This window comes from Epinephelus lanceolatus, chromosome 9 (genome assembly GCF_041903045.1).
Source record: "Epinephelus lanceolatus isolate andai-2023 chromosome 9, ASM4190304v1, whole genome shotgun sequence".
Classification (NCBI taxonomy): domain Eukaryota; kingdom Metazoa; phylum Chordata; class Actinopteri; order Perciformes; family Serranidae; genus Epinephelus; species Epinephelus lanceolatus.
Genome location: NC_135742.1, coordinates 23,981,252 through 23,998,004, shown reverse-complemented (window position 1 = coordinate 23,998,004; position 16,753 = coordinate 23,981,252). Strand labels below are relative to the sequence as shown.

Here is a 16,753-nt window from a genome sequence, read left to right as displayed (position 1 = left end):
ACAAAGCATAGCATTACAAAACATAGCAACATAACATTACATAACACAACATAACAGCAACATAGCAGCATAGCAACATAACATAACAGCAACATAGCAGCATAGCATAACAAAGCATAGCATTACAAAACATAGCAACATAACATAACACAACATAACAGCAACATAGCAGTATAGCAACATAACAGCAACATAGCAACAAAGCATAGCATTACAAAAAATAGCAACATAACAACAACATAGCATAGCATTACAAAACATAGCAACATAGCAACAAAGCATAGCATTACAAAACATAGCAACATAATATAACACAACATAACAGCAACATAGCAGCATGGCAACATAACAACATGACAGCAACATAGCATAACAAAGCATAGCAATACAAAACAGCAACATAACATAACACAACATAACTTAACGTAACATAACGTAACATAACATAACAGCAACATAGCAACATAGCATAACAAAGCATAGCATTACAAAACATAGCAACATAGCATAACATAGCATAGCATTACAAAACATAGTAACATAACACAACATAACATAGCAACAAAGCATAACATTACAAAACAGAGCAACATAACATAACACAACATAACATAACAGCAACATAGCAGCATAGCAACATAACATAACAGCAACATAGCATAACAAAGCATACCAATACAAAGCATAGCAATACAAAACAAAGCAACATAACGTAACATAATAGCAACATAGCAACATAGCATAACAAAGCATAGCATTACAAAACATGGCAACATAACATAAAATCACATAACACAACATAGCAACATAACAGTAACATAGCAACAAAGCATAGCATTACAAAACATAGCAACATAACATAACACAACATAACATAGCAACATAGCATAACAAAGCAGCATTACAAAACATAGCAACATAACAGCAACATAGCAACATAGCATAACAAAACATAGCAACATAACAGCAACATAGCAACATAGCATAACAAAACATAGCATTACAAAACATAGCAACATAACATAACACAACATAACATACCAACATAACATAACAGCAACATAGCATAACAAAGCATAGCATTACAAAACATAGCAACATAGCATAACATAGCATAGCACTACAAAACATAGCAACATAGCATAACAAAGCATAGCATTACAAAACATAGCAACATAACATAACGTAACACAACATAACATAGCAACATAGCAACAGCGGATAACAAATCAAAAAGCTGCGGTGTGCTCACCTGTGTCTGTGTGTGTGTGTGTGTGTGTGTGTGTGTGTGTGCGCGCGTGTGCGTGTGTGTGCGCGCATTAGGGCGGAACTCTGCCGTGCGCGATACAGAGAGCAGAGGAGAATTGTGAAGGCGCGACCATGTAGAGACAGAAAAAACATGCCGTGGTGTAAATAAGATAAATAACAACTATTTAGTTTGTTTAATAAAAGAACAAAGTATAGATCTATTCTATAGGAAAGGTAACCTTAAATGACTTCTGTTGTAATCTCTCAAGACAGATTCTGCAATCTACATTGTAGAATCTGTCGGCAGCCCTGTGTGAAAGACGACTAGAGAGGGGGGGAGGGCGGGGCTTTGAGTTTGAACTGCTGCGCTTTAGCCAATCACAATGGAGGGGGCGTGGCCGAGACCTGCGAGTGTCCCCAGGAAATTTGTACCTACAGAAACAGCAAGCTCCGCGTCCATAGCGACCGCTCCACCCAAAACGCCGTCTCGTCAACGTGAAAAAAAACATTTTTTCCAGCGGATGTCTTAGTTACAACATGATTGAGCTAACGGGAGTAGTTTCATGTCGTATCCGACAACGGGAGGCTTTTAACAGATAACGTCCTGATGTTAGCTTTGCTAACTGTCCCTGTTAGCTGCAGCCACTGATGCTTCCTAGACATCGTGATTTCCCATAACTGAATAAATACTACACATAGCAACACAAAACTGATTTGCTAGCTCAATCATGTTGTAACTAAGATATCCGCTGGAAAAAATATTTTATTCACGGACCGTTTTTCGAGTTATTACCTTATTTTTATACAGTCTATGGTTATTACAGTTAACCGCTAACGGCTAACGTTAACGGCTAACGGTTAGCCCCGCTAATCTACGATGTTATTATTGTTATTATTTACAAAACGTGCACACAGAAATAGTAACCTTTGTTCAATCATTGTGTTTATAGACTTTACAAACATCAGATTAGTCTAAACGGTGATATAGTGATGTGAAAAATGTGATATATAGCTAAACTCTGCTGGTTTTCTACCTGGAAGTATTTGTAAACAACACAGCGATTCCCTGGGGGCATTGCCGGAAGTGAAGGGCGTGAGCGATCGCCGAGGCCCCTGCACTTCCGTTAGTCGAAAAACTCCGGGGTGTGCTTCCAGAGGTAAAGGAAGAAAAATAAAAAAGTTTTTTTTTTTTTTTTCTTCTTCTTTACCGATGGATTTCCAGATTGCTTCTGTTGTGATCTGGTGCTATATAGAAAATAAAATAGAGGGGAGCATAGCATAACATAACATAACAACATAGCAACATAGCATAACATAACATAACGACATAGCAACATAGCAACATAACAACATAACAGCAACAGAGCATAACAAAGCATAGCATTACAAAACAAAGCAACATAACATAACACCATAACACAACATAACATAGCAACATGGGGGGTATTCCATCAAGCAGGCTAAAGGCAAATCCAGGCTTAAATGGCCAAGTCTGGCTAATGTGAGCCAGAGTTCTGTTCCATCAAAGTGGTTAAGATTAGCCTCACATCGGTAACCATGGAAACCATGGTTCTGGCTAAGCCTGATACATCGAGCTAAATTCCGGTTTCCGTTCCATCAAACTGAGCCACAACTCCGTTCCATCAAGGTGGTTAACCTGAATCCCAGCCTAGTAACCATGGTAACTTATGCTGCTGGGCAATCCTGGTCTGTAGCAGGATTCAGGTGAGGATTAGCTCCATCTATGATCAAAAAATGTTCAATAGACAAGAACAGACACCTAAAAGACAGTTCTGCCAGTGCTTTTACACACTCACAACTGTCATGTAATGATAACATAATATGTTGATCATAAAATATATAACATAATTAATAAAAAAAAAACTATAAAAAACAAATTAAAATTTAATAAAAAAAATAAGATAATTAAAAAAAAACACTTACAACAGTAAAGCCAAAATCCATTTAATAAAAACAAAACTATAATAAAATGAAACTGAGGCATTAAAAAAAGATTGTTCATGAATATGTGATTGCCCTCCCATCCCCACCCCACTCTGTTTCCAATTGGCTAGCAAATTCACAGCCAATTAAGGTCAATTGACAATGGCCAGAGAAGGAGAGGGACACACCCAGAGAGAGACAGAGAGAGTAAATTAGGAAATAATGGCATGCCCCTTCATTGAGGATCCTGTTGATGAGGAGGCCCACATTGTTCAGTGGGCCTTCCAACCACCACCAGCCCCAAGGGTCTTCCAGGACAGGATCAACCCATTGATACAGACAGACTCCTATCTGTGGGAGAGTTACCGGTTCAGCAGGCAAAGCATAGTGTATCTATGCAGTTTGCTGGAACCACACATTATAAAGGTCACACGCCGCAGCCAGTCTCTGACCACTGTGCAGTCAGTCTGTATTGCACTGAGGTTCTTTGCTAGTGGTACATTCCTGTATAGTGTTGGTGATGCTGAGAGGCTAAGTAAGGCAACTGTTTGCAGAGAGGTAAAGAGGGTGTATTTTCTATTCATTTTGATTATTTCTAGCATCACCATACATCATGCATAGGGCTTGATTTGTTCACATTAACATATGGTTATCTTTTATATTTATGAATTTACCATGACACAAAGCAACCACATTAAAATGGGACACACACCATTGTGGTTTGTCTGTTCCTCATCCTATAGCACATTCCATACATTTAAGGGGATTTCCCTTATTTTGATATAATAAGGGATAAAGCTTACAACTGACTCCCAAATGATGAGAAAGAGATAACTGATTCACTATCACCTGCATTCACTTCATAGGTTTCCTCATCTCCACTGAATTGATGGATTTGCTAAATGGAATTTTCTACAATCAATAGATAATGTAATGTGTGTCATAATCTACAATCAATTATGTGACAAATGCGATGATTGACATAAAATAGCATAACAAAACAACATAACATAACATAGCAACATAACATAACAAAACATAGCAACATAACACAACATAACATAGCAACATAACAAAACATAGCAACATAACACAACATAACATAGCAACATAACAAAACATAACATAGCAACATAACACAACATAGTAACATAACACAACATAACATAGCAACATAACATAACATAGCAACATAACATAACAAAACGATCCTCACAATGCCAGACCACCGACGGCAATTCGTGGTTGAAGTGGATGCCTCCAACGAGGGGATCGGGGCGGTCCTCTCTCAGCGGTCAGAGCAGGATGGGAAGATGCATCCCTGCGCCTTCCTGTCGCGGCGACTGTCCCGGGCGGAGCGGAACTATGATGTCGGCAATCCAATTGTCTCCACCTGTTCCCCATTACCTCCGTGTGTTTAAATAGTCTGTGTCTCCCTTGTCTTGTGCCAGAGTGTCTTCGTCTGATCACCCGAGCTCATCTCCAAGCCTTGTTCCACAGCCACAGTGTTGCCTCACGTAAGCCGTTGTTCCTCTAAACGAGTGATTCTTGTTTGTAACTTTTATAGTTTAGCTTCTTGCCTTAGCTCAGGATTATTTTTCATAGTTGTTTGTTTTCCTCCTTTGGAGCGACTTTGATTTTGTTGTTCATAGCTTAACTTAGGTCTTCCTTTTTAGGAGAAAGTTTATTTTGAGTTTAATCTGATTTTCCTCCTTTGGAGCGATATTGATTTTGTTGTTAATGTCCATAGTTTACCTTAGATCCTCCGTTTTTTAGGAGTGAGCTTATATTGAGTCTCGTCTGGTTTTCCTCCTGTCGGAGCGTTATTTTGTTAAAATCTTCACATAGCCTTTTGTTTGCCTCCTCTGGGATTGACTTTTAATTTGTTATTTTTCTTAGCTGCTGGTATTTCCTCCATTTGGAGCGTTTTTTTTGTTACCTTCCTTTTTAAAAAAAAACCTAGGTAAATTTCATAGTCACTGTTTATTTTGTCACTCGGTTTAGAGAACGTTGGTTTTGAAAATAAAGTCAATTTAAACCAAGTCATCTCTGTGTCTGAGTCCTGCCTGGAGTCCCGGCCTGACATAACTCTGACAGGGCCCATGCCTAAATCTTGAGTACTTTTATTTTTGATACTTAAAGTATATTTTGCTGACAATAAGTCGGTTTCACTTTCAATTTGAATACAAGACTCAATTGAGTTTTTTTATTTTTATTTTACAATTTCTTATTACTACCTTTGCTGAAGTGCAAGGCGTGAACATTTTTAGCAAAGTATCCACACACATTTATTCAAGTGCTGTAGAAATTTATATTTTACTCCACTATATTTATTTTACAGTTAAGTACTTTAAAGAAAATGCTGTTCACTATTACCCACTATTTAAGCTGATAATATAATATATATTTTACATAGATCATTTGGTTGACTTAGATCTGCTGTTGTGAGGACATGGCTTTTTAACATTGGAAATTTACAAGTTATCTATGCAGTGGGTGTGGCAGCTGCAGATAAGAGTGACGCAGGCTCCATACGTGCAGGGGGAAGGGCTTTAAAGCCTCTGTGCTCCACATCATCCTCCTCCACAGACGTCGCTCTGTCAGCCCGGGTGGTGGTGTGTTACATAACTGGCCCTGGTGTCTCTTCTCCTCTCAGCCGGCAAGAATGGCAGCGATCAGGACTCTCAGGAAACTGTGCCAACACACTCAGCATCAAGTCTGTAAACTACACACGTCCGCCTCGAGGTGAGTGCCACCACCAGCTGCTCTGAAATATGATTTCATTTGGGTGGATTTAATCCCACTTACACGGCATGTTCGGCGCGTTTTTTCCCAACATGAGACGATAGGTTAGTATTTTGAATATAGGCCTATGTAGCCTATTTATTCAGTAATCTAATGTAATGTTGTGCACACACCGATGAAAGATCGTGCGTTTTATAATGGTGGGGTTGTTTGATTTTACCGTACTAAATGTCCGCAGTTGGTCACATTTTGGTGCGCCCCCAGCGGCATGCCGGTAACACTGCAGCAGCCGGCTGGCTGATGAAATCGGGCTGAGTACTTACACCCAGGACCCAGGTCTCTGCTGCAGTCCGACGTATAGGTCTGCACACATTACAAACACACGCACATGCACTCATGTCCTGGATGACATGCGATCATTTAAAACAACAGAAATAACGTATGGCACTGTAATATGAACGGACATGTGATCACACAGATGACAATACTGCAGCATCCCGTGCAGGTATTTACTGGAAACATGGGGTTTGCATCATGACTGAGATAAATGTAATTTGATGTTAAGCACGCGCCTTTAAAAGCGCATGGTCGCATGATCTGCAGCACCAGAGGCACAAGACAGACTATTAAAAACCTGTGACACAGTATGCATGAGTTATTACCATAAATTACATCATAGATAGGCTGCAAACTTAAAAGCATCACTCCATTACACATTAACTCAACGGGCTCTGCATTAAAATACAACAAAGCAATGCAGAAAAATAAAAAGTAAAGTACAGTAATGCATCAATAACAAAAGGAAATGTTAAACTCTCCTCTGAGGTAGGTGTCACACTCAACATGAGCTATTTAACATGGCCATACATTTGAAAAGAGCCATCTTCTCCTCAGTCGACCATTGGCTTTTTGTTGGAATTGGTATGCAGTTAAAGAGAAGTTTACCGCTCTGTGATCTCGACACATTTTCTCTGGGACCTGGTACACTGGCCCCATGGTCTCACCTCATTTTGACCAAAGATGTGACACTTTTCTCAGAAGTTTAATTAGTTTTGGCAGGATAAAAGAGGGGGTTACATCACTGTTGATGGCTCATTACTCTTCAGTTATTAACTACTTCTGTTTGTTGTTATATAACGGATAACCATCTTGCCGCTTTTGAAATTTGCACAAAGAAGCAGGACAGGTCAGCCCACTTTACACACTGGTACAGTGGAGAATGTTATACATGAGTTTTAACCATCAGGGGCCTCTGACTGTAACTGGAGGGTAGGTGTATATACATAGTATTGCTGTAAGTGAATATACTGTAACACTACAGTGCAAGTGCTCATGAGGCACATGTCTCTGTCAGGTTGAGACGTGCGGCATCTAATTATAGTGGTTGGCATTGGTGTGTGTGCTCACACTAGGTTGTTGAGATCCATTACGGGTTCCTGGTTTCATGTTCTGTGGAAAGGCGATCAAAGAGACCAGATTAGTACTGTAAAGGTTACTCAGTTCCGTTGAATTATTACCGCCTGCAACAGTGTTGCAACAGCTGGTATTGTCGTCATCTTGTGAGTCTATGTGTGTCATCATGGCGAAATCTGATTTTGGTGGCACCTACTGTAGCGAGAACTACCACAGAGTTTTGATATTTTGCCAAGTGTTTATATCTGTCTGTGGACAGATTTTGTCAGCGCAATAATGTCACAACTGTTCAAGATGCAGTCACAAAACTTTACAAGTATGTAGTTGAGATTAAAATGAAGGCACATGTTGAAGATGGGTGTGGTCCAAGCATGAGTGTTGGAAGTAGGGGGTTAGGAAGTAAGGAACGGTCCATTGCCCCCTACTTTACGCCCCTGGTCCACATTTGTTTTAAAGGTCTAGTGTGAAGAATTTAGGGGAAATATATTGGCAGAAATAGAATATAATATGAGTATGACTTCATTAGAGTATAATAACATGAAAATAAGAATTGTGTTTTCATTACCTTAGAATGAGCTGTTTATATCTACACAGGGAGCAGATCCTCATCCACGAAGTCTGCCATGTTGCACTGCCATGTTTCTACAGTGGCCCAAAACGGACAAACCAAACACTGCTCTAGACACGGCCATTTGCATTTTCGAGTCGACCACTGTAGTTCGCGTCCCCTCTGCCATGAGAGCATTAGAAAAACACTTATTTTTTTTAACATCAAACTGCTTTGTTCTTACTTTTTTACCGATGTAAATCACCAGGTCTGTTTGTTTTGGAGATGAAGAGACCTCTGTGGATTCAGCTCCTGATTAAAAACCTCCTGAACAATGAACACTGAAGGAATTCTTACCAGGAGAAGTTTCAGCTGGTTGCAATCTGCAGTCCTCACTCATAGATGCCACTAAATCCCACAGACTTTTCCTTTAAGTTGCAGATTGCTTTATTGCTGCTGGAGGGATGCCATTGTGAGATGGTCTTTAGTTAGCTTAGTTTTATTTGTTGATATAGTTTTAATTACTTTTTGTGGCTTGTGATCATATTAAGACATTATTCAATAAACATGGGGCTCTGTACACCTGTGCTGGGCAAGTGTAAAGTGTATTAAACGAGTAATTCAGTGATAAAATAACAGTGGTAGTTAGTTGCAGTCCTAGATTGAGTGACTAACTCAACAGCAGAATCACAGCTTGTTAAAATAAAAGTTATCCACTGTTCCTCTTCTGACTTCAGTCTTTTTGCACTCTACCTCTTAGGCAGGAGGCGGTGGTCATCTCAGGAAAGAAACTATCACGGCAGATTCGAGAGGAGGCCCGGGTCGACATAGAGAAATGGGTTTCAGCGGGCCACAGGAGACCCCACCTGAGTGTGATTCTGGTGGGAGAAAACCCAGCCAGCCACTCCTACGTCCTGAATAAGACACGAGCAGCAGCTGATGTCGGTAAGGAGAAAAAACACCCCCAGACCTTACACGTATGTGTAAACACAATTTTTCTACGAAACAATAACAAAAGAACAAATGCATGTGTTTTCAGTTGTTCTTACTTCAACCTCCCACAGGAATGTCTAGTGAGACAATTCTCAAGCATTCAGACATCAGTGAGGAGGAGTTATTGGACCTGATCTACAAACTCAACGCAGACCATCGTGTGGATGGCCTGCTGGTCCAGCTGCCTCTGCCAGGTACAAAGAAACTAGGACAATGAGAGAGATAAACAATGAGTATAGAGAGTCCCGCTTCTGCAGCTTTCTGTCACGGTGTGCGTTGTTGTCAGCCAAGATAAAAATCAGAGGCATGAAACTGCCAACCTGCGTGCTGTCTCTGTTTTCTTTATTGTTTACTGCAGAACACCTCTCTGCTTTAATAAGATGCATTTGTGAAATTTTACAAACTCATCTTTGTTCTTTAACAAAACCTTTGAGATCTCCTGACCATAACTTTGTTTTCTGACAGACCACATTGATGAGCGCACAGTCTGTAATGCAGTTTCCCCTGCCAAGGACGTGGACGGCTTCCACGTAGTTAATGTGGGTCGCATGTGCCTGGATCAATCCACCATGCTGCCTGCCACTCCCTGGGGAGTCTGGGAAATGATTAAGCGCACAGGTAACAACTGCATTGATCATTTACTTCATCTTAGGCTTAAAATGTTGCTGGACACACTATCTGACTACCACAATACTCGTCTTCCAGGTATTCCTACTTTTGGGAAGAATGTTGTGGTTGCGGGACGCTCCAAGAATGTGGGCATGCCCATCGCCATGTTACTGCACACAGACGGCCGTCATGAGAGGCCCGGAGGTTGGTTACTGTGCATGTGGCTTTATCTGTGTGTTTATAAACTGAGGGTTTGAATATATGATATAAATGTTATTTCTGCTGCAGGTGATGCCACGGTCACCATTTCTCACCGTCACACTCCAAAGGAGCAACTTCGCCAACACACTAAAATCGCTGATATCGTTGTGGCTGCTGCAGGTATGTAGCCCTGTTTGTTTGTCTGCATCTGACAGTGACTGAACTGATTGAAGGATAACTTCAACCTGGACCTTATTTTCCCATGTTTTTGTCTCTAAGTGAGTAATGGGAGAAACAACTTGAAATTGAAATTGGTCCAGTATTGACTGAGACCTCTGCCAGCAGTAGTGGAACAGGCTGTAGGTACATTTGCACCGTCAAGTTATGTCTACTGAAAGAGTTTGTTATTGCCAATGACAGGCTCAGATTGTTATTCTAAATGTCTGACAGCAATGTCGAAAGAGTCCCTGCAGAGATAGACCTTTTGTTTAAGAGTAAGATCATGTTTGTTTAACCAGAAACAGCCTTGAAATCGCTATCGCCACACCCGCCAGACTCCATTTAAAGAAACATGGATTTTAGCGTGTTTAGAGCCAGCATATTTCACATCTGACTGGGTGAATGAAGAGTTTATTTCAACCAAACCAGAGCTGGTAGTTGTTGGAACAATGTAAAGACGAGCCAAGGCTTTTTTTTGTTGGTTTGGTTTCTGTTGACTTCAGATGAAGTGTGTTTTACGATAATTACGGATGGGAATGGAGAACCAGTTCCAAACCCAAGCGTATCACTTCCTTTTATCTATGCTGGTGTGTTTTTTCTGAAAGTTGCACATTGTGAAAAGACAGCATCAAACTCGTGCATCTACGCTGCTGGAAACTTGCAACAAGAAGGAGTCATAGCAGGGAGGAAGGAGCAGTCGAAAGATGACAACAGTGCATCTTGTAAAGTCTGTAAAATGATCATTGTGTAAGGGTGGAAACACCAGCAACTTGTTGCAACATCTTTCTTTGCAACATTGGCTTTAATTCCAGGAATGCCATGTATTTGGCACCCTACGCACAAGTGCTCCTGCTTCCAAACTTCCTAAAATCTAAATGAAAACGAATGCTGTACACATATCCTCTCATTCCTTTTAAACTGTGTTCAGACTCAGAGTTTATAAAACAGTTGCATTGACGCTTGAAAACCTGTATAGGCCTACTTTTTTCCACACAGAAAATAAATCACGAATTAATAAAGGAATTGAAAGACTCAAACAGATAAGCAGAGATGATAATGGCATTGGTATCAATAACATCTCAACAATTCCCATTCCTAATGATGATAAAATCGCTGTTTATTTATATGGAGTCTGGTGGGTTTGGCAATAGTGATTTCAGGGCTTTTTCTGGTCAAACAAAAAGGTCTATCTTTGTAGGATGCTCTCCATAATGTTGTCAGACACTTAGAATAACTATCTGAGCCTGTCAATGTCCCAAACAAGCACTTTTATTGGATATAAATTGATGGTGTGCAGTTGCCCATTAATGTTACATTGCAGCCTTTTATTGCTGCTGCTGGCTACAGCACTCTCGTTCAGTGGTGGAGCAGTTTCAAAACTTGTTGTTCCCATTAGTCATTTAGACACAATAACATGGAAAAAAGGAGTCCAGGTTGAAAGTTTAAATCTTTCTTTCTTTAAATCTCATCTTTCTGCACTAGATTTTCTGCCTGTTATCTGACTCTACTGTGTGTGTTTACTGAACTTGCAGGGATTCCAAACCTCATTACCGCAGACATGATCAAAGAGGGAGCAGCGGTGATTGACGTTGGAATAAACAGAGTACAGGACCCAGTCACCGGAAAGAGCAGACTGGTGGGAGACGTGGATTTTGAAGGTAGGGCTGCACAGCAAACAAGATGGTTATTTCTGCATGGATGTGCCTGGTGTCTCGGGTGTCTGTAACGTCATACTTTATCTGTTTATATTCAGGCGTGAGACAGAAGGCGGGCTTCATCACTCCTGTCCCCGGAGGTGTGGGACCCATGACCGTGGCCATGCTCATGAAGAACACTATCAAAGCAGCTAAGAACGTCCTGCTGTTCCCTCCGGAGAGGATCCGCATGGCAGCTGCATCCTAATGGGGGAAAGAGAATCCCAGCGACAGCAACACATTCCACTCCTTTCAAACACAACCACCCCTCATTTTTTACTCGGAGCAATGTGACAAGCTCCCCTTGCACACGGACTGGAAAGATGATAGCTTTAAGACTCTTCCTGCTGACATCTTTAACCTCTCCTAACTTCAAGTCCAGCCATGTTTAGACTGTTACATTCGCTTATGCAGCTGCATTAAGTAACAGGGTTTTCAGTATTTATCAACTGCAATGCATTTCTTTTGGGGGTTTTAAGGAATCTTGAAATATTATTCTATTTATTTCTACTCTGACATGCTATTTAAAATGGAGGCAGGTTACAGCATTTAACTCTGAGCTGGTGAGCTGTTGAAGCCAAGCATTTGAGTCTGTCGTGCTTCTGTCAGTTAGTTTAGCCTTATGTACCAAGAGTGATAAGGGCTAATTCCATCAGGAACAAGTATGTATATCAATATACAAGCTTTAAAGATTCACAATTGCCTTTGTAAAAACTTTTAAATAAATATTGCAAATATGTTCTCTCATGAATGTGCAAACTGGTTGCCTCTTCTTTTTCCGCAGTAGGACAGTGACCGTGATCATGTCATACACGTAATCTCTTTACAGTATCAGATTCAGATTAATGCACTCAGTCCAAATATAACTCACAACTCAGCTGGTATCATTAAAAGTAGTTGCCTCGTAGTATCAGTATTAAATAACCACATATTCCTGTTGACACCTTTTGATCCAGCTTTCTGTATTTGGCATGATACAGGCATCACAAGCACCAGGGGCCAGATTCACAAAGCTTCCTACTGCCAAGAGTTGCCCCCAGTGACCTTTTCTTAGAATTTTCCCTTAAAGTTAAGACTAGTTCCTTGTAATTCAAAAAGCATCCTCGATTTTAAATAACTCCTAAGGTGAAAAACTGTTAGGAGTAGAGAGGAGGACTTTAAAGAGGCTTAAGAGTTTCTTAAGCAGAGGAGAAAATGGTGGAAACACAAAGGTGGATGACTGTGAGTAAATGAAATGCTAAAGATTAGACCGTACAGAGACAATATGTGTGGTCGATCTCATTAGGGATACACAAACATTTCCCACCCAAGGCAATAACGCTATAATGCCAGAAATAAAATGATCACAAGAGATACTTAGGGAAACTGGAAAAATACAAAGGTGCAGCAGTGATGACTTTGGTCTGTCTCAACCTGCCATCAGCAGAGTAATAACACAAACAATGCCAACAGTTTCATAGTCAGCAGATCATTTTTAATCCTCTGGGTGTGTCCACATCTTGCAGGCTCAAGGCAAAGCAAGGCAAGGCAATTTTATTTATATAGCACTATTCATACACAAGGCAATTCAATGTGAAATACGTTAAGATAAAACATTAAAGGAACAATAGAGCATTAAAAACAAAAGCTAAAAGCAAGAAAAAACAGTGCAGAAAATGCATTTAAAAAGCAAACATAAAGCAAAAGCAACAGCAGACAAATATAAAAACAATAGCTACAGATTATCCTAACAATAAGTTACATATCTAGATCACTGGTAAGCTGCAGTAAATAGTAATGTTTTAAGCCCTGATTTAAATGAGCTGACAGTTTCAGCCAACCTCAGATATTCTGGAAGTTTGTTCCACAGGCGGGGAGCATAGAAACTAAAGGCTGCTTCACCTTGTTTGGTTTTGATCCTGGGAACACTGAGTAAACCTGTTCCAGATGATCTGAGGGGTCTGGATGCTTCATAACGTACAAGTATATCAGAGATGTATTTAGGCCCGAGACCATTTAGTGCTTTATAGACAAGTAACAAGATTTTAAAGTCTATCCTTTGACACACAGGAAGCCAGTGCAGTGATTTAAGCACTGGTTTAATGTGCTCCACTCTCTTGGTGTTGGTGAGGACTCTGGCAGCAGCGTTCTGGACGAGCTGCAGTTGTCTGATTGATTTTTTACTCAGGCCTGTGAAGACACCGTTACAATAGTCCAGCCTGCTGAAAATGAAAGCATGAACAAGTTTTTCTGTATCTGGTTTAGACAGAAATTCTTTTATTCTTGCTATGTTTTAAGGTGGTAGTAGGCTGATTTAGTAATTGTCTTAATGTGACTATTGAAATTTAGGTCTGAGTCCAGAACTACACCAAGATTTCTGGCTTGATTTGTAGGTTTTAGTGTCATGGTGTCAAGGTGAGCACTGACTATTGATCTTTGTTCTTTGGGGCCAAAAACAACTATCTCAGTTTTTTCTGTGTTTAGTTGTAGAAAATTCTGGCACATCCACGTACTGATTTCGTCAATGCACTTATTTAGCAGATGTAGGGGACTGTAGTCATCTGGTGACACTGTTATGTAAAGTTGTGTGTCATCTGCATAAGTATGATAGGAGATGTTATGATATTTCATAATCTGAGCAAGAGGGAGCATATAGATGTTGAACAGAAGAGGCCCAAGAATGGACCCTTGAGGAACTCCACATGTAATCTTTGTTCGCACAGATTCATAATTGCCAAGTGACACAAAGAAATCCCTGTCTTGTAAATAAGATTTAAACCAATTTAACACAGTGCCAGAAAGTCCCACAAACTTTTCTAGTCTGTTGAGCAGTATCTTATGGTCAACTGTGTCGAATGCAGCACTGAGGTCCAGTAATACCAGAATCGAAATCTTTGATGCATCACTGCTCAGATGAATGTCATTTAAAACTTTTACAAGTGCAGTCTCAGTGCTGTGATGTGCTCGAAATCCAGACTGAAAGGCATCAAAGATATTGTTTTGCTCCAAGAAGGTGTTAAGTTGCTGAAAAACAACCTTTTCAATGATCTTTCCTAAAAATGGTAGGTTTGATATGGGCCTGTAGTTATTTATTACTGAGGCATCCAGATTAAGCTTTTTTAAGAGAGGTTTAATGACTGCAGTCTTCAGGGCCGTTGGAAAAAGGCCTGACTGAAGAGAACAGTTGACTATCTGTAGTATATCTGATGCTATGCAGTTAAAAACATCTTTAAAAAAGCTTGTAGGCAGAGTGTCAAGGCAGCAGGTAGTGGACCTAAGGTTTCTAACTATGTCTGTCAAAGTAGCATAATTTAATGGGTGAAAAAGTGCCAAATTAACTGGAGTAGTCTTATGAGGCACAGGTGAAATAGCCACTGTGTTGGAGTTACAGACTGTCTGTCTTATCTTTAAAATCTTGTCTGTGAAAAAAGAAGCAAAGTCATTGCATGCCTTGGTGGATAGCAGTTCAGGAGGGACTGACGCTGATGGGTTTGTCAGTCTGTCAACAACAGTAAATAAAGTCCGTGCATTGTTGTTATTTTTGTTGATAATCTCAGAGAAAAAGGACTGCCGTGCCCTTTTTAGCTCCAAGTTATAGATGTGCAGACTTTCCTTATAGATGTCATAATGAACCTGGAGTTTGGTTTTTCGCCACCTGCGTTCTGCTTTTCTACATTCTCTTTTTTGCTTTTACCTGTGTGGTGTTCCTCCATGGTGGTTTTTTCTTACCAGAGACAACTTTGACCTTCATGGGGGCAATATTGTCCATAATATTCATAGCTTTAGAGCTGAAACTATGAACCAGATCATTGACAGAGACTGAGGGCAGAGCTGGTGTGGGTATAAAATCCTGGGTGAATAGTGTACAGGTATTTTCATTGATATAGCGTTTTCTGATTACCCCTGTTGTACTTTTACTGGTGTCAGCGGAGATGGCCATTTTAAAGAAAACACAGTAATGATCAGAAAAGGCAACATCAGTCACCACAACCTCAGAAATGTTGAGCCCTTTGGAGATAATTAGATCTAAAATATGTCCCTTATTGTGTGTTGGCTCTGTTACATGCTGGGAAAGTTCAAAGTTGTCCAGGATGTAGAAAAGTTCTTTCGCACTGCCATCTTTGGGATTATCAATATGAATATTAAAATCACCCACTATAACAACACAGTCAAAATCAATACAGACAACAGACAATAGTTTAGAAAAGTCATCAACAAAGTGTGCACTATATTTTGGAGGCCTGTAAATGGTTACTAATACTGCTTGACAGGAGGATCTCAACTGCAGTGCAACATACTCAAAAGACTCAAACTTCCCATATGACAACTGTTTGCACTGGTAAACATCCTTAAATAAAGTGGCTACTCCACCTCCTTTCCTGAGTTCTCTAACTGAGCTGATAAAATGGAAGTTTGGGGGGGCTGATTCAATAAGTACTGCTGCATTGTTGTTTTCATTTAACCAAGTTTCAGTTAAAAACATAAAATCAAGGTTTCTCTTGATAATAAAATCATTAATTAATAGTGACTTGCCAGCCAGAGATCTGATATTTAATAAAGCTAAGTTTAATGTACTAACATTGTCTGACACAGTCTGTGGCTGTGACGCTGGCTCCGTGGTGATTGTGGTGGTGGTGGGGAGGGTCGACGTTGGCTCCTTAGTGTTTGCGCAGGTGCTGGGGGGGGGGGGGGGGGGGCGACGTTGGCTCCTTGGTGGTTGTGGTGAAGGGCAGGAGGGGGGTTGTTGGATCCCTGACTGGGACAGGGACATCCTCTGAATGCCTTGGGTGATGTGGAGCAAAGGGTCAGGTGAAGGGGGAGAGATGCAGGCTGTCTGTCTCTGTGCCACGTACTTGTCCTTGGCTCTTATCTGTCCATTCTTGTTTTGGTATGGCATTCCAAGAGCATGACGTAGGTTGGCCCCGAGTAGTCTGCATCCAGTGATGTTCGGATGAATCCCATCACGCTGAAAACGATCCTTACAGTTCCAAAAGATGTTAAAATTGTCAATGAACTTTATCCCATGAGTGAAGCCAGAAGTCAGCCATGTATTCAGGGCAAGGAGGGCAAGGAGTCTGGTAAAAGACTCAATTCCTTTCCCCAGGGTTGGAATGGGGCCAGAAATGAACACATTTTGTGACTGACAGTCACTCAGTTTCTC

The 16,753-nt window shown here is 40.5% G+C and overlaps 1 protein-coding gene across 2 annotated transcripts; it reads left to right on the top strand.

Moving 5' to 3' along the window:
* Positions 1–4,577: 4,577 nt before the first annotated feature.
* On the top strand, positions 4,578–12,364 carry mthfd2 (methylenetetrahydrofolate dehydrogenase (NADP+ dependent) 2, methenyltetrahydrofolate cyclohydrolase). Of its 2 annotated transcripts, XM_033619248.2 has the most exons (9): positions 4,578–4,709; positions 5,849–5,937; positions 8,658–8,842; positions 8,962–9,084; positions 9,356–9,508; positions 9,596–9,703; positions 9,788–9,880; positions 11,452–11,577; positions 11,673–12,364. In XM_033619248.2, exons 2-9 carry the CDS (start codon positions 5,858–5,860, stop codon positions 11,819–11,821), a joined length of 1,017 nt encoding a protein of 338 aa, XP_033475139.1. In that variant the 5' UTR covers positions 4,578–4,709; positions 5,849–5,857; the 3' UTR covers positions 11,822–12,364. The 2 variants fall into 2 exon arrangements, with proteins under 2 accessions (XP_033475139.1, XP_033475138.1); XM_033619247.2 differs by lacking the exon at positions 4,578–4,709 and having other exon boundaries at positions 5,750–5,937.
* The last annotated feature ends 4,389 nt before the right edge of the window (positions 12,365–16,753 follow it).